Source organism: Monomorium pharaonis, chromosome 4 (genome assembly GCF_013373865.1).
Source record: "Monomorium pharaonis isolate MP-MQ-018 chromosome 4, ASM1337386v2, whole genome shotgun sequence".
NCBI lineage: Eukaryota > Metazoa > Arthropoda > Insecta > Hymenoptera > Formicidae > Monomorium > Monomorium pharaonis.
The window spans coordinates 11,712,617-11,732,997 of NC_050470.1; the positions used below are offsets into that span (position 1 = coordinate 11,712,617).

The 20,381-nt window shown below is 32.7% G+C and overlaps 1 protein-coding gene across 8 annotated transcripts; it reads left to right on the forward strand.

Annotated features, from left to right (window-relative positions):
* The first annotated feature begins 2,077 nt into the window (after window positions 1-2,077).
* LOC105830965 (carnitine O-acetyltransferase) lies at window positions 2,078-19,817 on the forward strand. 8 transcript variants are annotated; one of them, XM_028194869.2, is made up of 13 exons: window positions 2,078-2,947; window positions 11,941-12,099; window positions 12,158-12,293; window positions 12,367-12,539; window positions 12,612-12,698; window positions 13,590-13,656; window positions 13,713-13,878; window positions 14,037-14,224; window positions 14,382-14,482; window positions 14,553-14,678; window positions 14,755-15,079; window positions 15,472-15,609; window positions 15,721-16,057. In XM_028194869.2, exons 1-13 carry the CDS (start codon window positions 2,940-2,942, stop codon window positions 15,916-15,918), a joined length of 1,872 nt encoding a protein of 623 aa, XP_028050670.1. In that variant the 5' UTR covers window positions 2,078-2,939; the 3' UTR covers window positions 15,919-16,057. The 8 variants fall into 8 exon arrangements, 6 of the variants coding, with proteins under 6 accessions (XP_028050670.1, XP_028050672.1, XP_036141137.1 ...); XR_004962792.1 differs by lacking the exon at window positions 2,078-2,947 and adding an exon at window positions 19,563-19,817 and having other exon boundaries at window positions 11,438-12,099; window positions 15,721-16,023; XR_004962793.1 differs by lacking the exon at window positions 2,078-2,947 and adding an exon at window positions 17,631-17,672 and having other exon boundaries at window positions 11,438-12,099; window positions 15,721-16,023.
* Window positions 19,818-20,381: the final 564 nt, after the last annotated feature.

Here is a 20,381-nt window from a genome sequence, read left to right on the forward strand (position 1 = left end):
TTTCTTCATAGAACAATTTGATTATATAAGTCGTTTTAAAATTATCGAAGTCTTTGTAATAAGATATCTAGCAATGAAGGCAAGATCCATTGTTGAGTCAGTCAATGAAGAAGAAATTAGCCAATAGAGGCAAGATATATTGTTGATCCAGTCAATAAAAGCAAAATCATCACCGATTAATTCATCCAATAAAGGTAAAATCCATTGTTGATCCAGTCAATGGAGACAAGATCTGTTGTTGAAAAATTGAAGGTGACCTTTGTCTGATCTTGGCGACATAATCGAAGATTAAACTGATAAAAAGAATAAATAGATATTTTTAAGCCCTACAACTTTTACAACTCAAATATTGTTTTTCTACAATTGTATTTTTTGAGGTATTTCGCCGAACCAGAACTTTTTGCACACTCTGTATATATATGTATATTGAGTACCTCCAGATAGTCAAGATTCAAAATAACAAGAAAAATAATGCAAAAAAGGAGTAAGAGTAAACGTAAAAAAATGGCATTCGAAAGTTTTTTCGATTTCATATTCTTTTCCTATTTTTTTTTAATTTTTCACGTTTTCCCTACTAATATTTTAATTTTCATGGTTATTTTCCAAATTTACGACTCAAAATACATAACAATATGTAACATTTTCTTGTTTGTATAAATAATGGTTTTCAAATCTTCAATTTTGCATACTCCTCCTTTGTCAGTTGTTTTCATAAAAATTTAATCATTATTACAATGTTATTATAGACATTGGAATATTAATTAGAAAATATATGGACATTTTAATTGAAAGAAAATTTCTCACAATATTATTAACATAAAGAACAAATTTGAGTTAAAAAAAATTAATTTTAAAGACTAGCTACCTGAAAGCATCTTTACAGTAAAGAATGTATAGTCACCGCGAATATGATGTAATGTGACAAATGCATATACATCAAATGCCGAGTCATCGCGCTTTGTGTACACGCAATGTATACATAAACCATTTGACATATATATGTACATACATACATACAATGTCTTACGTCAAATGTACGAGCCTGTGGAACGGACGAGACCGAGGAATATACTCAAACAAAAAATAAAAAAATAAAAGGAAGTACCAAAACTCCGATCCAAAATAATAGGATCGAATGGGATATAGTTAGTACAGTCACTATATTAATAATAAATAAAACATTTTTTAGTCTACTTTTGATATAGAAAAACAAAGCATATTGAAGCTAGGATAAAAATAAAATTATACTTTTAGATATAATAGAACTCGACATGCATTGCACTCGAATAGGAAAGAATGTAGAAAAATTTTAACTTTTAATTTAATTTTTATTTTAATTTTAAAATGTAATGTATGATATATTGTGTCATAATTGTAAATGTAATTTAAAAAATTATTAATTATAAATTTAACTTATGCAACATGTAAAGTAATTTAAAAAAAATTAATGTTAGACATAAATGCTTGCATAATTGTAATATAACAGAGAATTATCTTAGCGCAATTATTGCTAAATATATTTTAGAAAATAATTTTGTAATTATTATAGAAATTAAAACAAAAGAAAAATATTACAGCATGTATAATTATTATTCAAATATTTTAAAATAAAAATTTCACAAATTTGAACATACATGATACATATATAATACTATTTCAATATTATTTGTAAATATTTATAATCACAAAATTCCTTTCCCTCATGGAATGATGGGAGATCTAGGTTCGAATACCGGCTGAGGTATTCTTCTTCGCAATAAATTTATTTACAGTTTTTCGGGAATGAGGAGATTTTAAGATGCTCCTGAGCATCAGTATTTAGCTTAGTAACTGTATTATAAGTCTGGCGAAATTCCCAAGAAGCTTAATTACTTAATAAAAAGAGGCAAAGATTAATTACACCATTTAAAACAAACTTTATATATAACAACTTGTATATAAAATTTATTGTAATCAATGTGATTATAATAATGCTGTATACATTGGGCAGACCAGCGACACGTCAAAACGCGTATGAAAGAACATCAACGTGATATTAAAAAACAAGTTAATATTCTGTTATCAGTCAGTATAGAATTAGTTATGGGCATAATTTTAATTGGTCAAAACCAGGAATATTATATAAAGAAGTCGTAACACGTAAACGCGAGATTGTGGAAACATTTTTTATTAAAAAACACAATTATATACAATTAATTTACAAACAGACAGTGAGAATTTGACCAATATTTATGACAGACTTATTAAATCCACGTAGTTTGTTATGTTATTTATTTTATTTTAACGCATTTGACTTTGTTTTCGTTGACTGTTGTCGTTGTGATTATATCTCATTATCTTTTGTACCGTTATTAGTTCAACATCTTACCATGCATATATTATGTTTCTGATATTATTTGACAATTTATATAATTTTTATGACACACATTATGTAAATATTATTATTAGTTTATATGATATTGTGACACTTTCTTATATTACATAGTTTGTTATCCAGTCTTTTAAATAATACATCTGAACATATTTCATAGGCTCTAATGCGTTTAATGTAAAGTTCTTAAAATTGCACTTGAAAAGGACCCAAACTTGAGGTCAAAACGTAGTGCTCATATTGAAAATACATCTGGCCAGTTACAGTCAAAAAATTAAATTGTTTTATTTCTGTTAATTTTGTTTAAATTCAATTTCAATTTACATACAAATAGAAAATTGTAAAATATATTTTCACACTTTACGTCTTTGTATTTGCATATGTATTGAACAAACATTTGTGTCGCAAAATATATAAAATTGTATTTTATGACCGTCAACTCATACATGCAAAGTGAAAATCTTTAAATGCATGCCCATGCTTCTGCTTCGCGTTAGACTTTGAGCAATCTGTACAACGTACACTTGCTTTTGTTCATTCTCTTACCTGGAGCTAGAATTTTCACCATATGTACGCGTATGTATTTTATTAAAATATCCTAATCACGCCTATCAGATCATACGAATTTAACCACAAGCAAATAAAAATTTATTAAATTATCTTTATTTTCTTTATATAAAAATTTAAATTTTTAAAATTATCTATGACATAAATGGCAATAATTTATAGCAATATTGGTGATACGGGACTATAAACATGCAGATTATATGTTCATGATGGTATTTGGTCTTGACAGCAGACTTTGTGCAAGATTTATCTTTTCAAGTTTAGTTGTATAGTACATGTATACTGATTTAAGCAAGCTACGTGTGTGTGTGTGTGTGTGTGTGTGTCCATTGGCATATCCATGTATGAGTGTTCTTGGTGGAAATATTTTTACAATTTTTTACGCAAAAAAATACGAACACTACATTTTTTTATGATATAATTACAACTTCGCACTTTAAGCGTGGTCTACAATACATGGAGTGAGCGTGGAGTAAGAAGTAACAGTAGGTGTAAGAACGTAAGCGAAAAAATCAATTTTATTTCCTACTTCTACTACATATTTTACGCTTACGCTCGGTCAATTAGAGCGCAGAAATGGCTGCGAACAGTACAAACAATGCTGTTAGTTCATAAAATCGTAGAAAATTATATGGCAAATCGTTACTTTTCGCTACTCTTTTCCTTATTCTACAGTTTACTCCATATATTATAGACTACGCTTCATATTTACGTCACTTTTATGTCGAACAACACGATTTGAGTCATGCTTGTAATTTTTCATAAATTCACGTAGAAAATTGTGATTTTCTACAGTGGAATTTATGAAAAATTACAAACATCTATAAAAACTATAGTTTTTTTGCGATATTATTTTTCGCAATAAATTAATTTCCAGTTTTTTTTTGGAGAAGGGGGATTTTAAGATGCTCAGCATCAAAATTTAACTTAATAACTGTGTTGTAAGTCTAACAAAACCTGTTGGCGCGTAGTTCAAATAAAGCTAAGAAATTAAATTTAATAGAAAAAATTATATTTTTCACGAAGATCTGATGCAGACCGTTATGCCCGAATCACACTAGCGATTGGCGATTGCATCTGTGTTTGCGTTTGTGTCTACGATTGCCTCTTGATCAATCAGAAGACAGCTGCTGACGATTATGATTAGCAATTCTTATTTAGCCGTCCATCTATTGGTCAAGAAACAATCATAGACGCAAACGTGAATGCAGACGCAATCACCAATTGCTAGTGTGATTCGGGCATTAGGCAATCTACAATTCATTGATATGTTTAAACATATAATGGTCGGAAAAATTGATGTATTCAGGGAGGAGTCTGATTTAGAAGTCCGAAAAATGCATAATTTATAGAAATTTTTTTAAGTATGTAAAATAAAAGCAATTATTGTTAAACTTTTTGGATATATTACTGTATTTAAGTACAAAAAAAATTTTTTAGCGTAGAAATATAGCCGTTAAGCTAACGAAAAAAAAAGATGCTTGTAGCATCTCGCTATCCATTGTGTACATTCTAGAGAGCGTAAATTTTGGCTGAAACAAACAACGCAATGTTTTTTATTAATCTCACATAATTTTTTTCTATATATACCTCGGACGTCGGCGGCTTCGATAACCGACTACTCAGCCCTGAAAATTGATGGAGGGGGAAGTTCGGTATGGGCGGATGGAATCGGGAAGGCGAGAGAATTGCCAAAAATGTAAAATTATTTAAAACAATGAAAATTAACAGTTATATTTCCGAGTTCGAAGAAATATCGTAATTATGTGCACATGTTCGAGCGGCGAATATAATCCGCGTACAACGAGTCGATGCTCGCTCGAGTTAAATTTGTTCAGGACGGAAACGATTATCTAACGCACAACGTAATATACAAGGCAATTCTTCAGCTTGTCTTAAATTTTTCCGGACGTAAGTAAATCGTCGTCGAACTCTCGGTGTGAGAGCGATCGCAAAGGATGGCCGGGACACATACGGTGCTCTGCTGCTCGCGCGGCACATTCTGAGCTCGTGCTCTTCCGTTAACAAGCTTGCCCCGTGGGGAACGTACGCAATAATTAATAATCGCTCGCAAACGATACGGTAAGTAACCGTGGACCAACACCTGGACGAAATCGAATGTGAAATAATACAAGATATTCCGCGACGTAAATTGACGAAGTGACTTGGCTGCGGTGTAGGCGCGCGCGTGCAACGAAACTCGAACGGAAAACAAAAAACTCGGATTCACACGTGCAGACGTGATCGGGCGAGGCGACGAGATTACAAAGGACTCGGAATACTAACGACTCTCAGGTCTGGCAAAATCCAGACAATATCCAGACAAATTCGCGGTCGGTCCGCGACTCGCCCGATCGCGAAATCGGCGACTTTACAATTTTATGCGACGTTTGTCTCACCAGTGCTGCTCCTCGCTTGCCTCCTCGGAATCTCAGCTCGGCCCCTGCGTCCTCTCACAATACCGTTCGCTTTTGTTCGGGATCTCGCTCGAAGCACTTCCGCAGCCGAAGTGAGGATCGATCGCCGATCCTGTGAGAAGTGCGGGGGGCCATGCCGCGACGCGCCCCACTTTGCCTAAGTGGATCGTACCCTTATTGGTCGCAATCCTGCGGTCTAATTCGCGTGCGGTGTATTACGCACGCTGTCGCACTCACAAATCCTAGGTGCGGGACTTAAATCTCCGTGTCCTTTGTGGCCAAATTCCTTGCAGTTTTTCCGACGACGGCTCTGTTCCCCTTGAGCGGTCGCATCCTCATTCTTCGGGATGCCGTTCCCGGTTCTCTATTCGTTGCTCTGCGAGAAATATCTCCTGCCTCCGCTTTCCTCATCGGGATTTGCGGAGAGCTCGTTCGGACGCCGTCCCGTTTCTACGACATTATAAGGTGTCTCCTCGGATTCTGTAATACAATTCCGCAGCAACATCGACATTTTCACAATGGACAGTAAATTTAAAGTAAAAGGCCGGTATAATAGGACCTGCGTGCCCCCGCTCTTAATATAAAAGGGTCTCGTCGATCTCACGGCGGCAGCTCGCTCTTCTTCGCTGTTCCGACGCTCTTCAGGCGTCTTCCGGCGGGACGAGGCGTCAAAAGAGACGAATGACAATCTACAGCTGTCACGTCTCATGTTATATGATGAAAATGTTATACAGAGTGATTCAAAATAACTATATGTCCTTGCATAGACGTATTCTTAGTAATATTCTGAGTCAACTTTTTCTTTCGCAAAAAATTATCCAGAGCTTAGATTTCTAGATATAATAAGAAATAGTTTACGTATCCTGAATCGGATACAAGAGGTAAGCAGGGGTGGCACAACTCACCGCTGCTCGCAGGCACCACGAGGCGTCTGCTGCGCTCAATAATCGATAATCATCTCAATTATCTTTAACGATGGTATTTAGTATTTTGAATCACCCGAATATTATGTAATAAAGGAAGAAATGAATAGGTGACAAAGAGAGAGAGAGAGAGAGAGAGAGGGGGGAGAGAACTTGTTTGAACCTGTTTACGCACGTACCATCCTGCAATCAATTAATTGTTCTCACGATCCATCCTTTAGTTTATCGGATTAAAAGTCTTTTTTTCTTTCTTCTTACATTTTATCACTTCCCAGCAAACACAGAACATAGCAGCAACATTGCGGCAATGTTATAACATTGTAGCAACATCACAGCAATATTACAACATTGCCGCAATGTTACTGCAATGTTCTGTGTTTGCTGGGTTCACTCATTTACACACACACACACACACACACACATTCACACACGCACACACACTCTGTTCACTCACTTGACCGAATTTATTTACACATCAAAAAAATAGTACAAAACATTTAACTATTAAACATTACTAATCACTCGGCACGTCAAAATTATTCGAAGAAAGAAACGCGTATTTACTCGACGAACACACAACGCGTGTTTACTAGTTACTCGATGTCAGCTGACATCGAGCTCAGCTAAGCAAGCAGACAACTGACTTTATTGGTTATTGTGTGGTAACACTGTCGAATATGTGTCTGGAAACGCGGCAACTTAACAATAAAAATATTGATTAATATGATTTACTATTATAATTTGTTGAAGAATATGTTGGAAATGCATACACGGAGACCTGGAGAGCAAAAAATTTGACATTCTAGCAATCAATTTGAATATTCTACGTAATTATTTAGATGATAGAAAATTAATTTTAAATCTGTATTAAAGATTTGTGTTAAAGATAATTGAGATGATTATCGATTATTGAGCGCAGCAGACGCCTCGCAGTGCTCGTGATGCCCGCGAGCAGCGGTGAGTTGTGCCACCCCTGCTTACCTCTTGCATCCGATTCAGGATACGTAAACTATTTCTTATTATATCTAGAAATCTAAGCTTTGGATAATTTTTTGCGAAAGAAAAAATTGACTCAGAATATTACTAAGAATACGTCTATGCAAGGACATATAGTTATTTTGAATCACCCTGTATATGTATATAGTTATTCATAAAATAATTACTAATATATAATTATAAAAAAGTTAGTATTACAATAATTTTTCTTTATTATTTGTGACAAGTAATTTTAATTGCTCAAATTTTTAATTAATTTTTATTTAGATAATAAATATTCATGCATATAATTTTATTTGCAATTTATTTGTTTATTTCAAGATTTTATTAAAAAACTTTAATAAGTAAAAATTAAATATTAGGTTAATATTATAAGAAAATATATTAAAACACTTATACAACTAACTACATCCGGTCATGAAAATATTCGCACAATTGTAAAAACTTATAAATATTTTTTGCAACTTACTATAATTTATTTTATTATATAACTATAAATTTTTACAATTTTTGTTTTGTAGGAGGTTTTAATTTGTTGTAAAAAATTTTTTATAAAAATGCATAAAAATTTTAAAAATATTTTTACCAGATGAATGACACATATAATTAAAATATTTTTGAAATTTTTGACATTTGGCAAAGTGTAAGATACTTATATCTTAATGAACACCCAAATAGCACTGGATGTTCCAAGGACGTCCATTTTAAGTCCAATTCAGGTCCACATGTCTATGGACATAAAATGGACATTTATAAGATGTCCATTATTTGAATCAAAATGTTCTATTCAGAACGTCTTATGCTGGATATCTGATTTATGTCCGCACTTGCATCTTACTTTTATATAATTTATCTTAATTTTTATTATATAATCTAAAAAAAATATTGTAAATTATATATATATTATTTACATAGTTCTAATTAACATTAATTTATAAATAATAATAAATTACATTGTTTTTATTTTTCAAAAGGTTTATTTTAATTGTTCTACTTTTAGATATAATATGAAATAATATAAAATAATACTTATTATTTTTTTATTTATTATTAACACTCAATTATTGGTATTTTTTAAAATGTTTGTTATAATACATTATTGTTTCTTTTTCGTTTTTTATCGTTTTTTTTCGTTTCTTTTTCTTTTTTATTATCGTTTCTTTTTCTTTCCTTTTCTTTTTTTGTTTTTTTTCCCCCGTTTCTTTTTCCGACCAAAAGAGGGACATAGCAATTGGTCTGGGTCAAACGCTGTCTCTGTCTAACCAGTAGCATAATGGGCGCTAGACAAAAAAAGAAATTGATCCGGACCATGTCTCCTCTTTGTTTTTCTGCGGGACACTTTTCAAGAGCTTGTTACAGGAAATGCACAGTCCATGCTTTATGTCGATAATTTTTACAAAATGTGGATTAACCCACTATTGCAGCAAGCCCTTTAATTGAAAAAGGCCCAAAAGAAATAATCAAATCATAATAGGTTCAAAATTTGGTTTATTTCGGACTTTCTATGAATGTCCGAAATTGTGACAAACGTATATCCCATGGACGTCCATTAAAGGACTTTCTATGAACGTACAAAGTTGTGCCAAACGTATATCCTATGGACGTCCATGGAATGTCCGACGGACCTTATTTGGACTCTTAATGGACGTCCAAATGTCCAGAAGCGGATATCCATTGGACATACAGTGGATGTCCTTGTGCTATCTGGGCAGCGAATTCCATTGGATTCTTCCCATAATAATATTTATTTCACGATTATCTTTGCTATCTTGTATCAAGAACATTTTACATTAAAAATTAAACTGTAGCCACGGACGAAAAAATACTTTAAAGAATTGTATCATGAATAATATAAATACTATAACAATTTGATGAAAAACAGAAGTAAAAAATTTTTTTGTTTTTTATTGCTTATCATAGTTTAATATGAAATTTTTCTCGTGTAATCGTCTGCAAAATGTCAGCAAAATGTTTGTAAAATACTTTTGTTAATCTATGTTCTCTAATATAGTGAAATTAAGCTTAAATTCTTTAAAGAATACAGCTATGTAGGTATCCCGATAGCTAAAGAGGCTGATTATGCACAGAAGCTGTTGTAAAAACCTAATAGAAAGGCAACAGATTTTAAACAGATTTATAATACATATATGATGATATCAGCAATTGCTGCCAAAAATGTGACAAAACCTGTTGACATTCTGTGCAACAAACTGACAGCAGAAATCGAACAGAATCTGCTGACAGAGTAGCCAATCTAATGTCAGATTGGCAGCAAAAAGTGAACAGGATTTGCGCGAACTGGCATACACAGTAAAAAATTTTGTGTTAAATTTAACACATTTCACATGTCCCAAATCATCTACTCAAACTTTTATATTAATTTAACATATTAAGCATATGTTAAATAACAATATATTATGATATATTTTAACGTAAAAATAAAGGTAAATTTTATAATTTGACATAGTTTTTATGTAACAATTTAATGAGAAAATTATATCAAAGTAACACATGTAACAGGTTACTTTAACATTATAATAATAAACTTAATCGTGTTACAATAATATATTACACTGATAGAAAAATACATGATATTTATGACTATAATTGCATAAAAATAATTTGCGTAAAATAATTATAGTTAGGAATATTATTTCTATAGTAATTATTACTATAATATTGGTAATAATAACTATAATTTACATTGTTGAATAACTATAAAATATGGTTGGGTCCCTAATGAACCATAAATTTATAGTTCTTTTAAACTATATTATATTTCTCATAACCAATATATTAGTTAATGCAACTTATGATATGGTTGCTATAACCAAAATGAAGATTTTTATATACAGTTAGTTGTACCATAAAATGATCATTATAAGCATTTACCGTAAATATATAGTTATTATTACCAATATTATAGTAATAATTACTATAAAAATAATATTCCTAACTATAATTATTTTACTATGCAATTATAGTTGTAAATATCATATATTTTTCTATCAGTGTATATATGTTATTTTAACATTATATAATATTATTTTAATACGCTATACATATATGTTAATTTAACATATCATATATGTTCAATAATAATTATTTTAGAAATGCTAAAAAAATTTCTTACAATTGCATGTATAGATTTTGTTTCAGGATCATCGACAAAAACTTTATATGTGCTCTCTAAATTTTTTGGAGTGAATTATTTTTGGTTTGCCTTAATCGCGCTGCAAGTGATCTTTAATTACTTAGCACGTTGCATTTTACTCCCGAGAGAGTTAAGCCGCTTGCTGCCAACTGGCGGAACTTGTAAACTCATCATTTTTTTCAGTCAATTTTAACAGATAAATGTTGTCACTCATAATAAGGAACATATTTATTATGTCAAATTAAAAGTACGTGCACATTGTGTTATTTTTACACTTTTTTTTAGTTATTCTAAGAATTTAACACTTTATTTGAATTAACACAACAGCAATATGTTAAATTAACACACAACTGTTATAAATTTAACATAAAACTTTCTACAAGAAAAAATTTTAAACACAAATACAAAATGTTTTTTACCGTGTAGTAATCTGACAATAGGTTGACAGCAGAAATGCATTAGACTCCGCTGCTTTGTAACAAAGTCTGTTTGATTTTTGTTGCCAGTCTGTTGATGTAAAATGTTCTTACAGAATGTTAGCAGCAGGGATCCGGATCGAATTAAATTACGGTTTGGTTTTGGTTACGGTTTAATAAAATATTTTGAAAATAATTCCGGTTTTAGTTTCGGCTCCTTGGCAAATACAAGAATCCAAAACAATTTAAATTACGGTTTTTTTGGTTCTTAATTCTAATAATATTATATAATAAGTAATTATATAATAGTATTTAATTATTAGTATGTAATATATATAATATTTATAAATAATTAAGTATATAGAAAGGAATCAATTTTTATTGTCCCACCAATAAATCTATTGCTTCAAAAAAAGAAGATTGAATAAATAAGAAAAATGTTATTATTTTCAAATGGTGACAGTTTTCTATTTTTTTATTATTTTTCTTTGACTTTTTAAACATATTTTTATATTTACTTTTTTTTTCATTTTTTTCATTTTTTTCCATTTCTGGTGTTCTAAAACATTTATATTAAAAAAAATTAAGAAATAGAAAAGAATGTTCGAAAATGCAATTCAATGTAATAAAAAGAATAAATAAAAATAAAATACAATAAATAATCCTATTTCTTTACGACAGAATATCTTATTAGCTCCAACAAGCAATTGATTTTCCAACATAAAATATAAAAATATTATGTAGAAATAAATTTTAAGAACCGACAAAAATATACCAGAAAAAATCGTAAACCGAACAAAATTTTATATATAGTTTTGATTATGGTTCCAGTGTTGTAAATTTTATAAATTTAACAGAATACTGTTATGGTTTACGGTTTCGGTCCAGCTAAAAGATTCAGCTAAAAATCGGGTATGAAATGGTTATTGGTTCCAATTCTGGGACGGTTCGGGTCCCTGGTTAGTAGAATGGTGCCTCAAATGAGTTCAGTCTGTTAACATTTTTCGATATTCTATGCGGGTCTGTTGTATCAACATTTTGCTAACTTTCCAATGTCGAAGTATACAATAAGTGCGTACATGTATTTTTTTTACAGAAAAAGAAAGCTTTTAAGAGAATTTATTAAATTTACAATGGACAGCGTAAAGCACCATTCATTCTTTGAACAGTATATAACTACATTAAACTTAAATAAGTGTCCAATTCCGAAACAACCTGTTCCTGATCTTGAGCAAACTGCAGAACGTTATTTAAGGTACATCTTTATACCTTTTATCTTTCAAGTGTCGTTATTCATAAGTTATTAATTATAGATCTGTAAAGCCATTATTGACTGATGACGAATATAAAAATACGAAGAAGATTGTTGATGATTTTATAAGTCATACGAGTGCAGGATCACAATTACACACTAAATTACGTGAAAGATATCAAAACACTGATAATTGGGTGCTTATCATTTCATTTTATTCGAAATCAATTAGTTCGGTGAAAAACACAAATTAAGAATTGCTCGTTTTAGATGAAAGATTGGTGGCTGGAAGTTGTATACCTAGGATATCGTATGCCCGTGATCGTGCATTCCAGTCCTGGAATTATTGGGCCTCCAATTATTTTCCAGCAACCAGATGACGTATATGTGTACGCAGCCCGTCTCATTGCTGGAGTATGTGATTACAATGAAATGGTCAAGAAGTGAGTTTCACATAGTTTTTATTTTTTTTGTGCTCCTTGTGATATATTCATCTGCAATAACATTCCGTACAGTGGAAAATTGAAACAAGAAATGACTCGCAACGACCCACTCGACATGCAGCTTTATGCTATGATACTTGGCACACACAGGAAACCAGGGTTGGGAAAATTACTTCTTAAAAGTAACTTGTTATCGTTACCGTTACTCTTGATAAAAAGTAACTCGTTACCGTTACTCGTTACCGGTCGTAAAAAGTAACGCGTTACCGTTACTTTAAAAATAATGAAAAATCGTTATTTTTCATTACATTTTTCTTAATGATAAGACAGATTTATAAAATAGGATACTAAGACGTACAGAATATAAAATTGGACGATATTTATCTTTAAATACTTTTATTTTTTTTTTCAGTACATATCTATATTACGTATTACATTTTTTATATACTTCGTATACTTTAAACGTTTATTTCATATACCTATTATATATCCAGATAGCACAAAGAATCAAAAATAATTCATTTAGTAATTTTTTTTTACGTCACCAATTATGAATTCTTCTTTAGATGCAAAAAGAAATCTTTTTCTAAGATAAATTCTTTTTTTAGATGCAAAAAATTCTTTTTCTCTCTTGTTCTCTAGTCTTCTTGCTTTCTACCACGAATAACGCAGTTACTTTTATCGTTACTTTTAAATATATGGCCGGTACATAAACGTGGAAATAGGCTGCGGTCCACTTGACGCTACAAATGCTTCGAAGTGTTTGATTGACCAATCGAAACAAAGATTTTTACGAATTAACCAATCAAAGAATGCTTCGAAACGTTTGTAGCGTCAAGTGGACCGTAGCCTATTTTCACGTTTATGTACCGGCCATATATTTAAAAGTAACGATAAAAGTAACTGCGTTATTCGTTACAAAAAAAATATAAAATCATTACTTTTTTGTTACTAAAAAAGAAAAGTAACGGCGTTACCAAATCGTTACAGAAAAAAGTAACAGTAACGGTAACGACGTTACAAGTAACGTATTACTTTCCAATCTTGCAGTGAAATAGTTGATAAACTGTTGCACACAGATGAGGCAACACACATAATAATCATATGCAATAATAATGTAAGTATTCAATCCGATGAAATAATATAGTTAGATACAGCTTGTTTATATTACAGTTCTTTAAACTTTACGTTGTCGATAAAAACGGCATTTTAAGCGAGGGTAAGCTTGTGGCTGCCATAAAAGATATTGCAAATCGCTCGTGTATCCAGGGAAAACCTATAGGAATTTTAACTGGGAACGACAGAGACACTTGGGTGAAAGACTACAACTTACTTTTAGGTTTATTTTAGTTTATCTTCTTTTTATTTTTCTTATCTTTGTACAACTTGCCTTCTGCCTTTTCGAATGTGCACAATTTTTTGTTTAATTTCTAATTACTGTAATTAATTACTGTATAATTTCTAATTATCTGTCCCAAATCGTTATCGTATTTTCAGAACTGGGTAACAATAGAAATATAATAAAGGATATAGAAACTTCTTTGTTTATATTGTGTCTCGATAAGGATATACCTAAAGATGCTTTTAAGGAAAAAAATAATGCCTCGGTCAGAGCGATTCAAGCATTGACAGGCTATAATAGTTGCACAAACGCTGGTAACAGATGGCACGACCATACCGTGCAAGTAAAATATATTATAAAATCAATTCAAATATGTCATTCAAATATATCAAATATATCATTACCTAATATATCAAACAATTTTTAATAGATAAAATCTTTTGATACTAAGTTATTAATACTAATTGTAAGCAAGAAACATATCTTTACACTCTTTACAGTATATAGTATCCACTGATGGTTTTATGGGCATGGGATTCGAACACAGTCCATGCGAGGGAATTCCTTTTGCTGCTCTTCAGGATCACGTATTAAAATATATGTAAATAGCAATTATAAGAAACCATTGTTCTGTTAAAATAAAACGAATAAAACTTTCCATGTCTTTCCAGAGCAGAAAAAAAAAATAACGCAAAGAATGTAAAATCCAAAGATTCCCCGAGACCAGAACTTTTGAAGTTCGAAACAAATGACGCTATAGATTATGCGATCAAGATAGCTACTGATACAGTAGATAAGTAAGTTAATTACATTTGTTTATAATTATTAATTACATTAGTATTGTAGAAAAAAATACAACGTATGTTCTCATAGGATTTCAAACGACATAGACATGGAATGTTTTACATTCGATAAATTCGGCACAGACGTCATAAAAGCGATTAAACTGAGTCCCGACAGTTTTATTCAGATCGCGATGCAAGTGACATTTTATAATTTGCATAGAAAGATACCGGCTCAATACGAAAGTGCGGCATTACGACGATTCATAAATGCCAGAACTGAATGCATCAGGTCCACTAGCATTGAATCGGTCGAGTTCGTTAAAGCTATGCATCTCGCGGATTGCGAGAACAAACAGCAAAAGAAGAAATTGTTGATCAAAGCTATAAATGCTCATAAAAAACTTGCCGAGCAAGTAAGACATACATTTCTGCTGTACATTTTGACATGCGTCTTTAATTATCCAGCCACACAAAAAAATTGGTCTGTACCATGAACCAGAATATGATATTCTTATGCATGTATTTTGAGCCGCTGAATACAAATCCGGTGTCAGAATTGCTTTATTACCTATCTTTTTTTTAATCGAAAAAGTGATCTAAAAACCTTGAAAATTGCAATAATTCCGCTGCGCGCGGAAAATGGTGAGTGATGGGATAATTCACCGGATTTGTGTTTAGCAGCTCAACATACGTGAGGACATCATGGTGCGATCCGTAGTACAGACCAATTTTTGTATGTGGCTGTGTTATTATCTCTTAATAATTAAACGCGGAAGCTGTCAATTTAACGTTCTTTTTTGTATAGGCTATAACTGGTCAAGGCGTCGATAGACATTTGTTCGGCTTAAGGATGATCGCAAAAAGTGAAGGGATGGAGCTCCCAGAATTATACAAAGATGTTGGTTATACTAGAAGTACACATTTCAATGTAACATCAAGTCAGGTAATTCAGAATTGAAGTCCTAAAGAACTTTCTTGGCAGAGATAGAACGCAAAAATATTTTAACGAAAAGACAAGTGCATTTTCTTTAATCGACATATCTCTGATTTAAAGTTGCCGTTTAAGACAGCGTCTTTTGCTTGCTACGGACCAGTAGTTTCCGATGGTTATGGTTGCTGCTACAATCCACGACCGAAGGATATTCTATTCGCTATTTCGTCATTTAAATCGTGCAGCGAGACTAACACGAGGGACTTTGCTCGTATTTTACAGCAGACACTGATCGGCATGCGAGATATAGGAAGTGATTGAAAGTGCAAGAACTTCATTTTTATTGCGACGGAGAAATTGTTGATTGGTACTTATATCCCAGCTATAGCCAGGCCTGTTAAAATCACATATCTTGAAAGCTTTACAGTAAGGATTGTTTCAATTTTGACAACAATTTTATGACAAGTAATTGTCTGTTGCTTTGTTTTCTAAAAGTTTCGAGCAAATTTACGGCAAAAGTTTTCATCACACGATGCTGCAAATAACAGAGAAAGACTTGTACATAAATATTACGTATAGAAATTACAAGATTTGTTCCGACACAATAAAATGCAAAATTTAAGCAAATAACAGAGCAAACCTTACTACACGACATGACAATAAATTTAAATGGCAGAAACAGGAAATCTTGTTAAGCACAGAATAACGGCAAATTAGTAGCAAGAACAAAATAAAACTTGCAAGCATACTTTTGCAACAAAATTGCAACAAGGTGTGTCCGTAAAGCTTTAGTTTTTGTTGGCAAGGCTTGTCGCAAATAGTATGACGCACATTTTATGCAAATAACAGAGTTGCATTATCGGGTTTTAAACTTTATTTCTGACTTTACTATCTATCTCGAGATGGCGCATTTCTCGTGAAAAAGATTTACCTACTGGATTAATAAAAGGGGCTCGTCGAGAACAGAGAACCACGTACAATTGCACCATTCACATTTAATATTGGACTATACAGTCTAATATTTCAGTCTAATAATCATTTTTGTTGATCTAAATTTCGAAAATATTTGTCCTGTTCTTGCCACAAATTTGCTATCATGCTATGTTCAGCAAGGTTTGCTCTATTCTTGCCACAAATTTGCTATCATATTGTGTACAGCAAGGTTTGCCTTGTTCTTGCTGCAAATTTGTTGTTATGCTTTACTAGTAAATTTTACCCTGTTATTTGCATAAAATATGCGTCATACTATTTACAACAAGCCTTGCCAGCAAAAGCTAAGCTTAATGCGGACACACCTTGTCGTAATTTGGTTGCAAAGGTTTGCTCGAGTTTGCGGCAAACTTCGCGCAAAGTTTGCGTCATTTTGCTAGCTGGGGTAGTACGCGGTCGCGAGGTTTGCGGATTTCAGGTAGCCGAAAACCGACGTGCGCCAGGCGGCAGAGCGGTCTGATGACCAGCCCTGTTGACGAGGAATGGTGCTCAATCCAAATCGAGCTCGGCTTTTATACCCGTCGGGGCGATCCTCACGCACTCCTAGCTCCCAGCAGCGTGGTCACGTGGGATCGGTTCCCGACGGGGATACTAGACTTTTGGGAGGGGCGTCCGTGGACGCCGAGTCCCGTATAGTGGGGCGGGTGGTTGGCCCCGGGACCTAGTGACAATCGTCATAAAGTTATAGTTTATACATTTCAAAAAAATAATTAGTTAAAGTTAAACATACATGCCCAGTGAACACAGTAATATAGCAGCAGTGTAACAGCAATGTAACCGAATATAACAGGTTACGTTACTCTGAAATTACACGTAACTTACATGTAAGTTACAATTTCCGACTCAGCAATATAACATGTTATAATTACATGTTATCTAACCGTTACACAACAGTTACAAAAAAAAATAAAATAAAAATTTCATTTTTTTAAAATTATTTTTATCAACAGCACGTACTACATTTAGAATAAATTTTTATTAATTAATTAAATTTAAATTATGTAATTTTTTATTTTTATTTTATTCTTACTTGCCGCTGCTAGGTTTGAACCCGGGACCTTAGGATGACGAACCTTGTACTCTACCTGCTACGCCAATTTGACTCATCGATATGGGTACTTGTTATTGTCTACATATACTTATATGTTATAAACTGACGCAACTATATTATTTTTTATAAAAGCATTTAAATTTTGCAAAACATTAAAAATAAATAGCATTAATTTATTTACTTATTAATTTCATTGTTAAATTTATCTTTTTCCATAACCTTAATAATTTGATGGAAATTGCGATCTATTTAGCACTAATTTTTGAAGCGTTTAAATGATTAATTAGATGGTTAACTATATAGATTGTAATTCTAAGAAAAAATTGAATAGTATACCCAGACAGCACATGTAGATTATGAGAACGATAATAGGATATTGCGAAAGTATATTGCAATATTCGTATAATATTAGAGATACGTCTGTGATATGGCGAGTATATACTCATAACGTACTATGTCCGCGTTGCCTTATCCCATAGAATTTCGCTGGCAGTTTATGAGAATATACCGAATATATCTTAAGAATGTTATACGTATGTCTAAAGTATATCTTCAGTATATTCACAATATGTCTACAGTATGTTCACATTATATGGGCTCATGCATAATGAGAGGAATAAGGAACAAGGAATTAAACATACAGAATTAGCAAGAAGAAATAAGAAGAGGAATTAATCATTTCGCACATCAGGAAGCTATCGCAAAAAATGAAGCGTAATATCTGTTGAATACGCTGGGGTGCTTTGGGAAATTATGCTCAGATAATTGTAGGTTATAACCTAAATAATATATGTATATATACAATATATATATACTATTATAGTTTACGTTACTATATTATATCTTATGTACATACCAGAGTTATCTGGGCGTAATTCCTGAGAAAACCACGTTGTCCGTGAGTTCGTGTTCGCACGTTCACACCCTACACTTCACCACGTGTCTGCATCACACGGCAGACGAAAATGCGTAACGTTACAGATCATAAATAGCGTTGACATGATTCACTTTCGATATTACGCGGATATTTTGGAAATATGTGATAGATATACATGAGATATATCATAGGATATTTTACGGATGTTTTGAGTATATTAGATATAATCTCAGTATATTCAGTAGGAGTTGCGAAGTTCAGTCGCTATATTCTAAGTTTATCTTGAGGATATATCAAAATGACATTCTACTGAGACGTTATATGAATGTTTTACGTATATTCGGTATGATCACAGTACATTACGTATGAGAGTATAATATTCGTACGATATCTGGTGCTGTCTGGGTACATTTATTATTCTGTTTTTGTTCAGCACATGATGAATTTCGATTTTGTGCATTTTTTGTGCGCAGTAATTATAGGCAAACCGTTATTTTTGAAAACATTATCTTTATAATAATTTTTTTTATTATCAAATAGATCTATCATTCAGGATCATGCTATAATGTTGTCTGATTTCTGAGTCAACTACGACGCATCGTTCCGTAATAACATTGATACAAATGTGTTATGTTACAATTATACAATTTTTGTTGAATAACTGTAACGCTAAAACAATGTATAACAGCTGTATTACTTGCGTATAACAAATATTACGTAACAGATTATTTCCATGTCATATAGCACCTACATATCACAAGAATAACAATGTTAAATTACTTGTAACTTCCATGTTATATTGCCGCTATAAAATGTGTTTTCTGGGTGCATACGTCACTGTATGTGTGTGTGTGTGTGCGTGTGTGTGTGCGTGCGCGCGTGCGCGTGCGCGGTGTGTGTGTGTGTGTGTGTGTGTGTGTGTGTGTGTGTGTGTGTGTGTGTGTGTGTGTGTGTGTGTGTGTGTGTGTGTGTGTAAATCTCCCGGAGGAAATCGCGACTAGTATTAAATATTAGATTTGGAATTTGTTTCTGTTTTAATATTAACAGGTATCTTGCTGCGGAATTTGGCAAATCAACAATGGCGGAGGAAGAGAGAAAAACAAGAGAAAATAATTTTGCCGGGTTGGCGGTCGCAATCTATTAGGAATCGTAGGAGGGTAGAGGTAGACGCGCGAAAGAACGCTGGACAAGAGGATGCTAAATTGCCCGTCAAACTCGATCGAGATCGATTATGTAGAGTCATTCGTTTATCTTTGTTCATAAAAATATTTGCTTTAAAATACAAGTTATGTATGTAGCTTATATATACGTACAAATGAATGGCATCCCGGGATTTAGAATAGATTAAAGAATAAGATTATATTTATCAAATTACAATTAAAAGCGGCAAAGAAAATTGTCTCGGTGATGGGGGGTCCATCAGACACCCGGAAGGATTTAGTTGTGCACATCCCTGCGATCCACGGGACCGTGTGCTCTGCAGTTATTGGGCCGCGCGTTGCACAAGTTTAGTACGCTTACTCTAAGTGGGGGCCCCCCCATTGGGGTCTTGCGTTACTTGCGTATCGACCGCGATCAATGTTGCTTTCGTGTGCATGCGACCCTTGAGTAAAGTGTCTCTAACGGAATATCCGCTATCGATATCTGCGAAATAGCCCACGAGCGAGAGAGGCAAGTAAGATAAGAAATCTGTAGAGGAGAGAATCACGAAGGATAATATCGGTAAGATGGCTCGTATCGGGATTTCTTTATATTGTAAAGCCACCGGCTGGCGACTGGCCGCGATTCCGTTTTGAGTCCGATTGCGGTTGATGTTAGTGTTACGTCGGCCATTTAATAATCTTAGAGTTTCGGTCGAGTGTCGTG

Excerpts from the sequence above, each read along its gene's own strand:
- LOC105830965 (XM_036285242.1), top strand. The coding sequence starts at position 11,897 with ATGTCGAAGTATACAATAAGTGCGTACATGTATTTTTTTTACAGAAAA. Across the intron at positions 12,699-13,589 it reads GGCACACACAGGAAACCAGG|TGAAATAGTTGATAAACTGT; the intron begins GTTGGGAAAATT and ends CCAATCTTGCAG. Across the intron at positions 14,679-14,754 it reads GCTACTGATACAGTAGATAA|GATTTCAAACGACATAGACA; the intron begins GTAAGTTAATTA and ends ATGTTCTCATAG.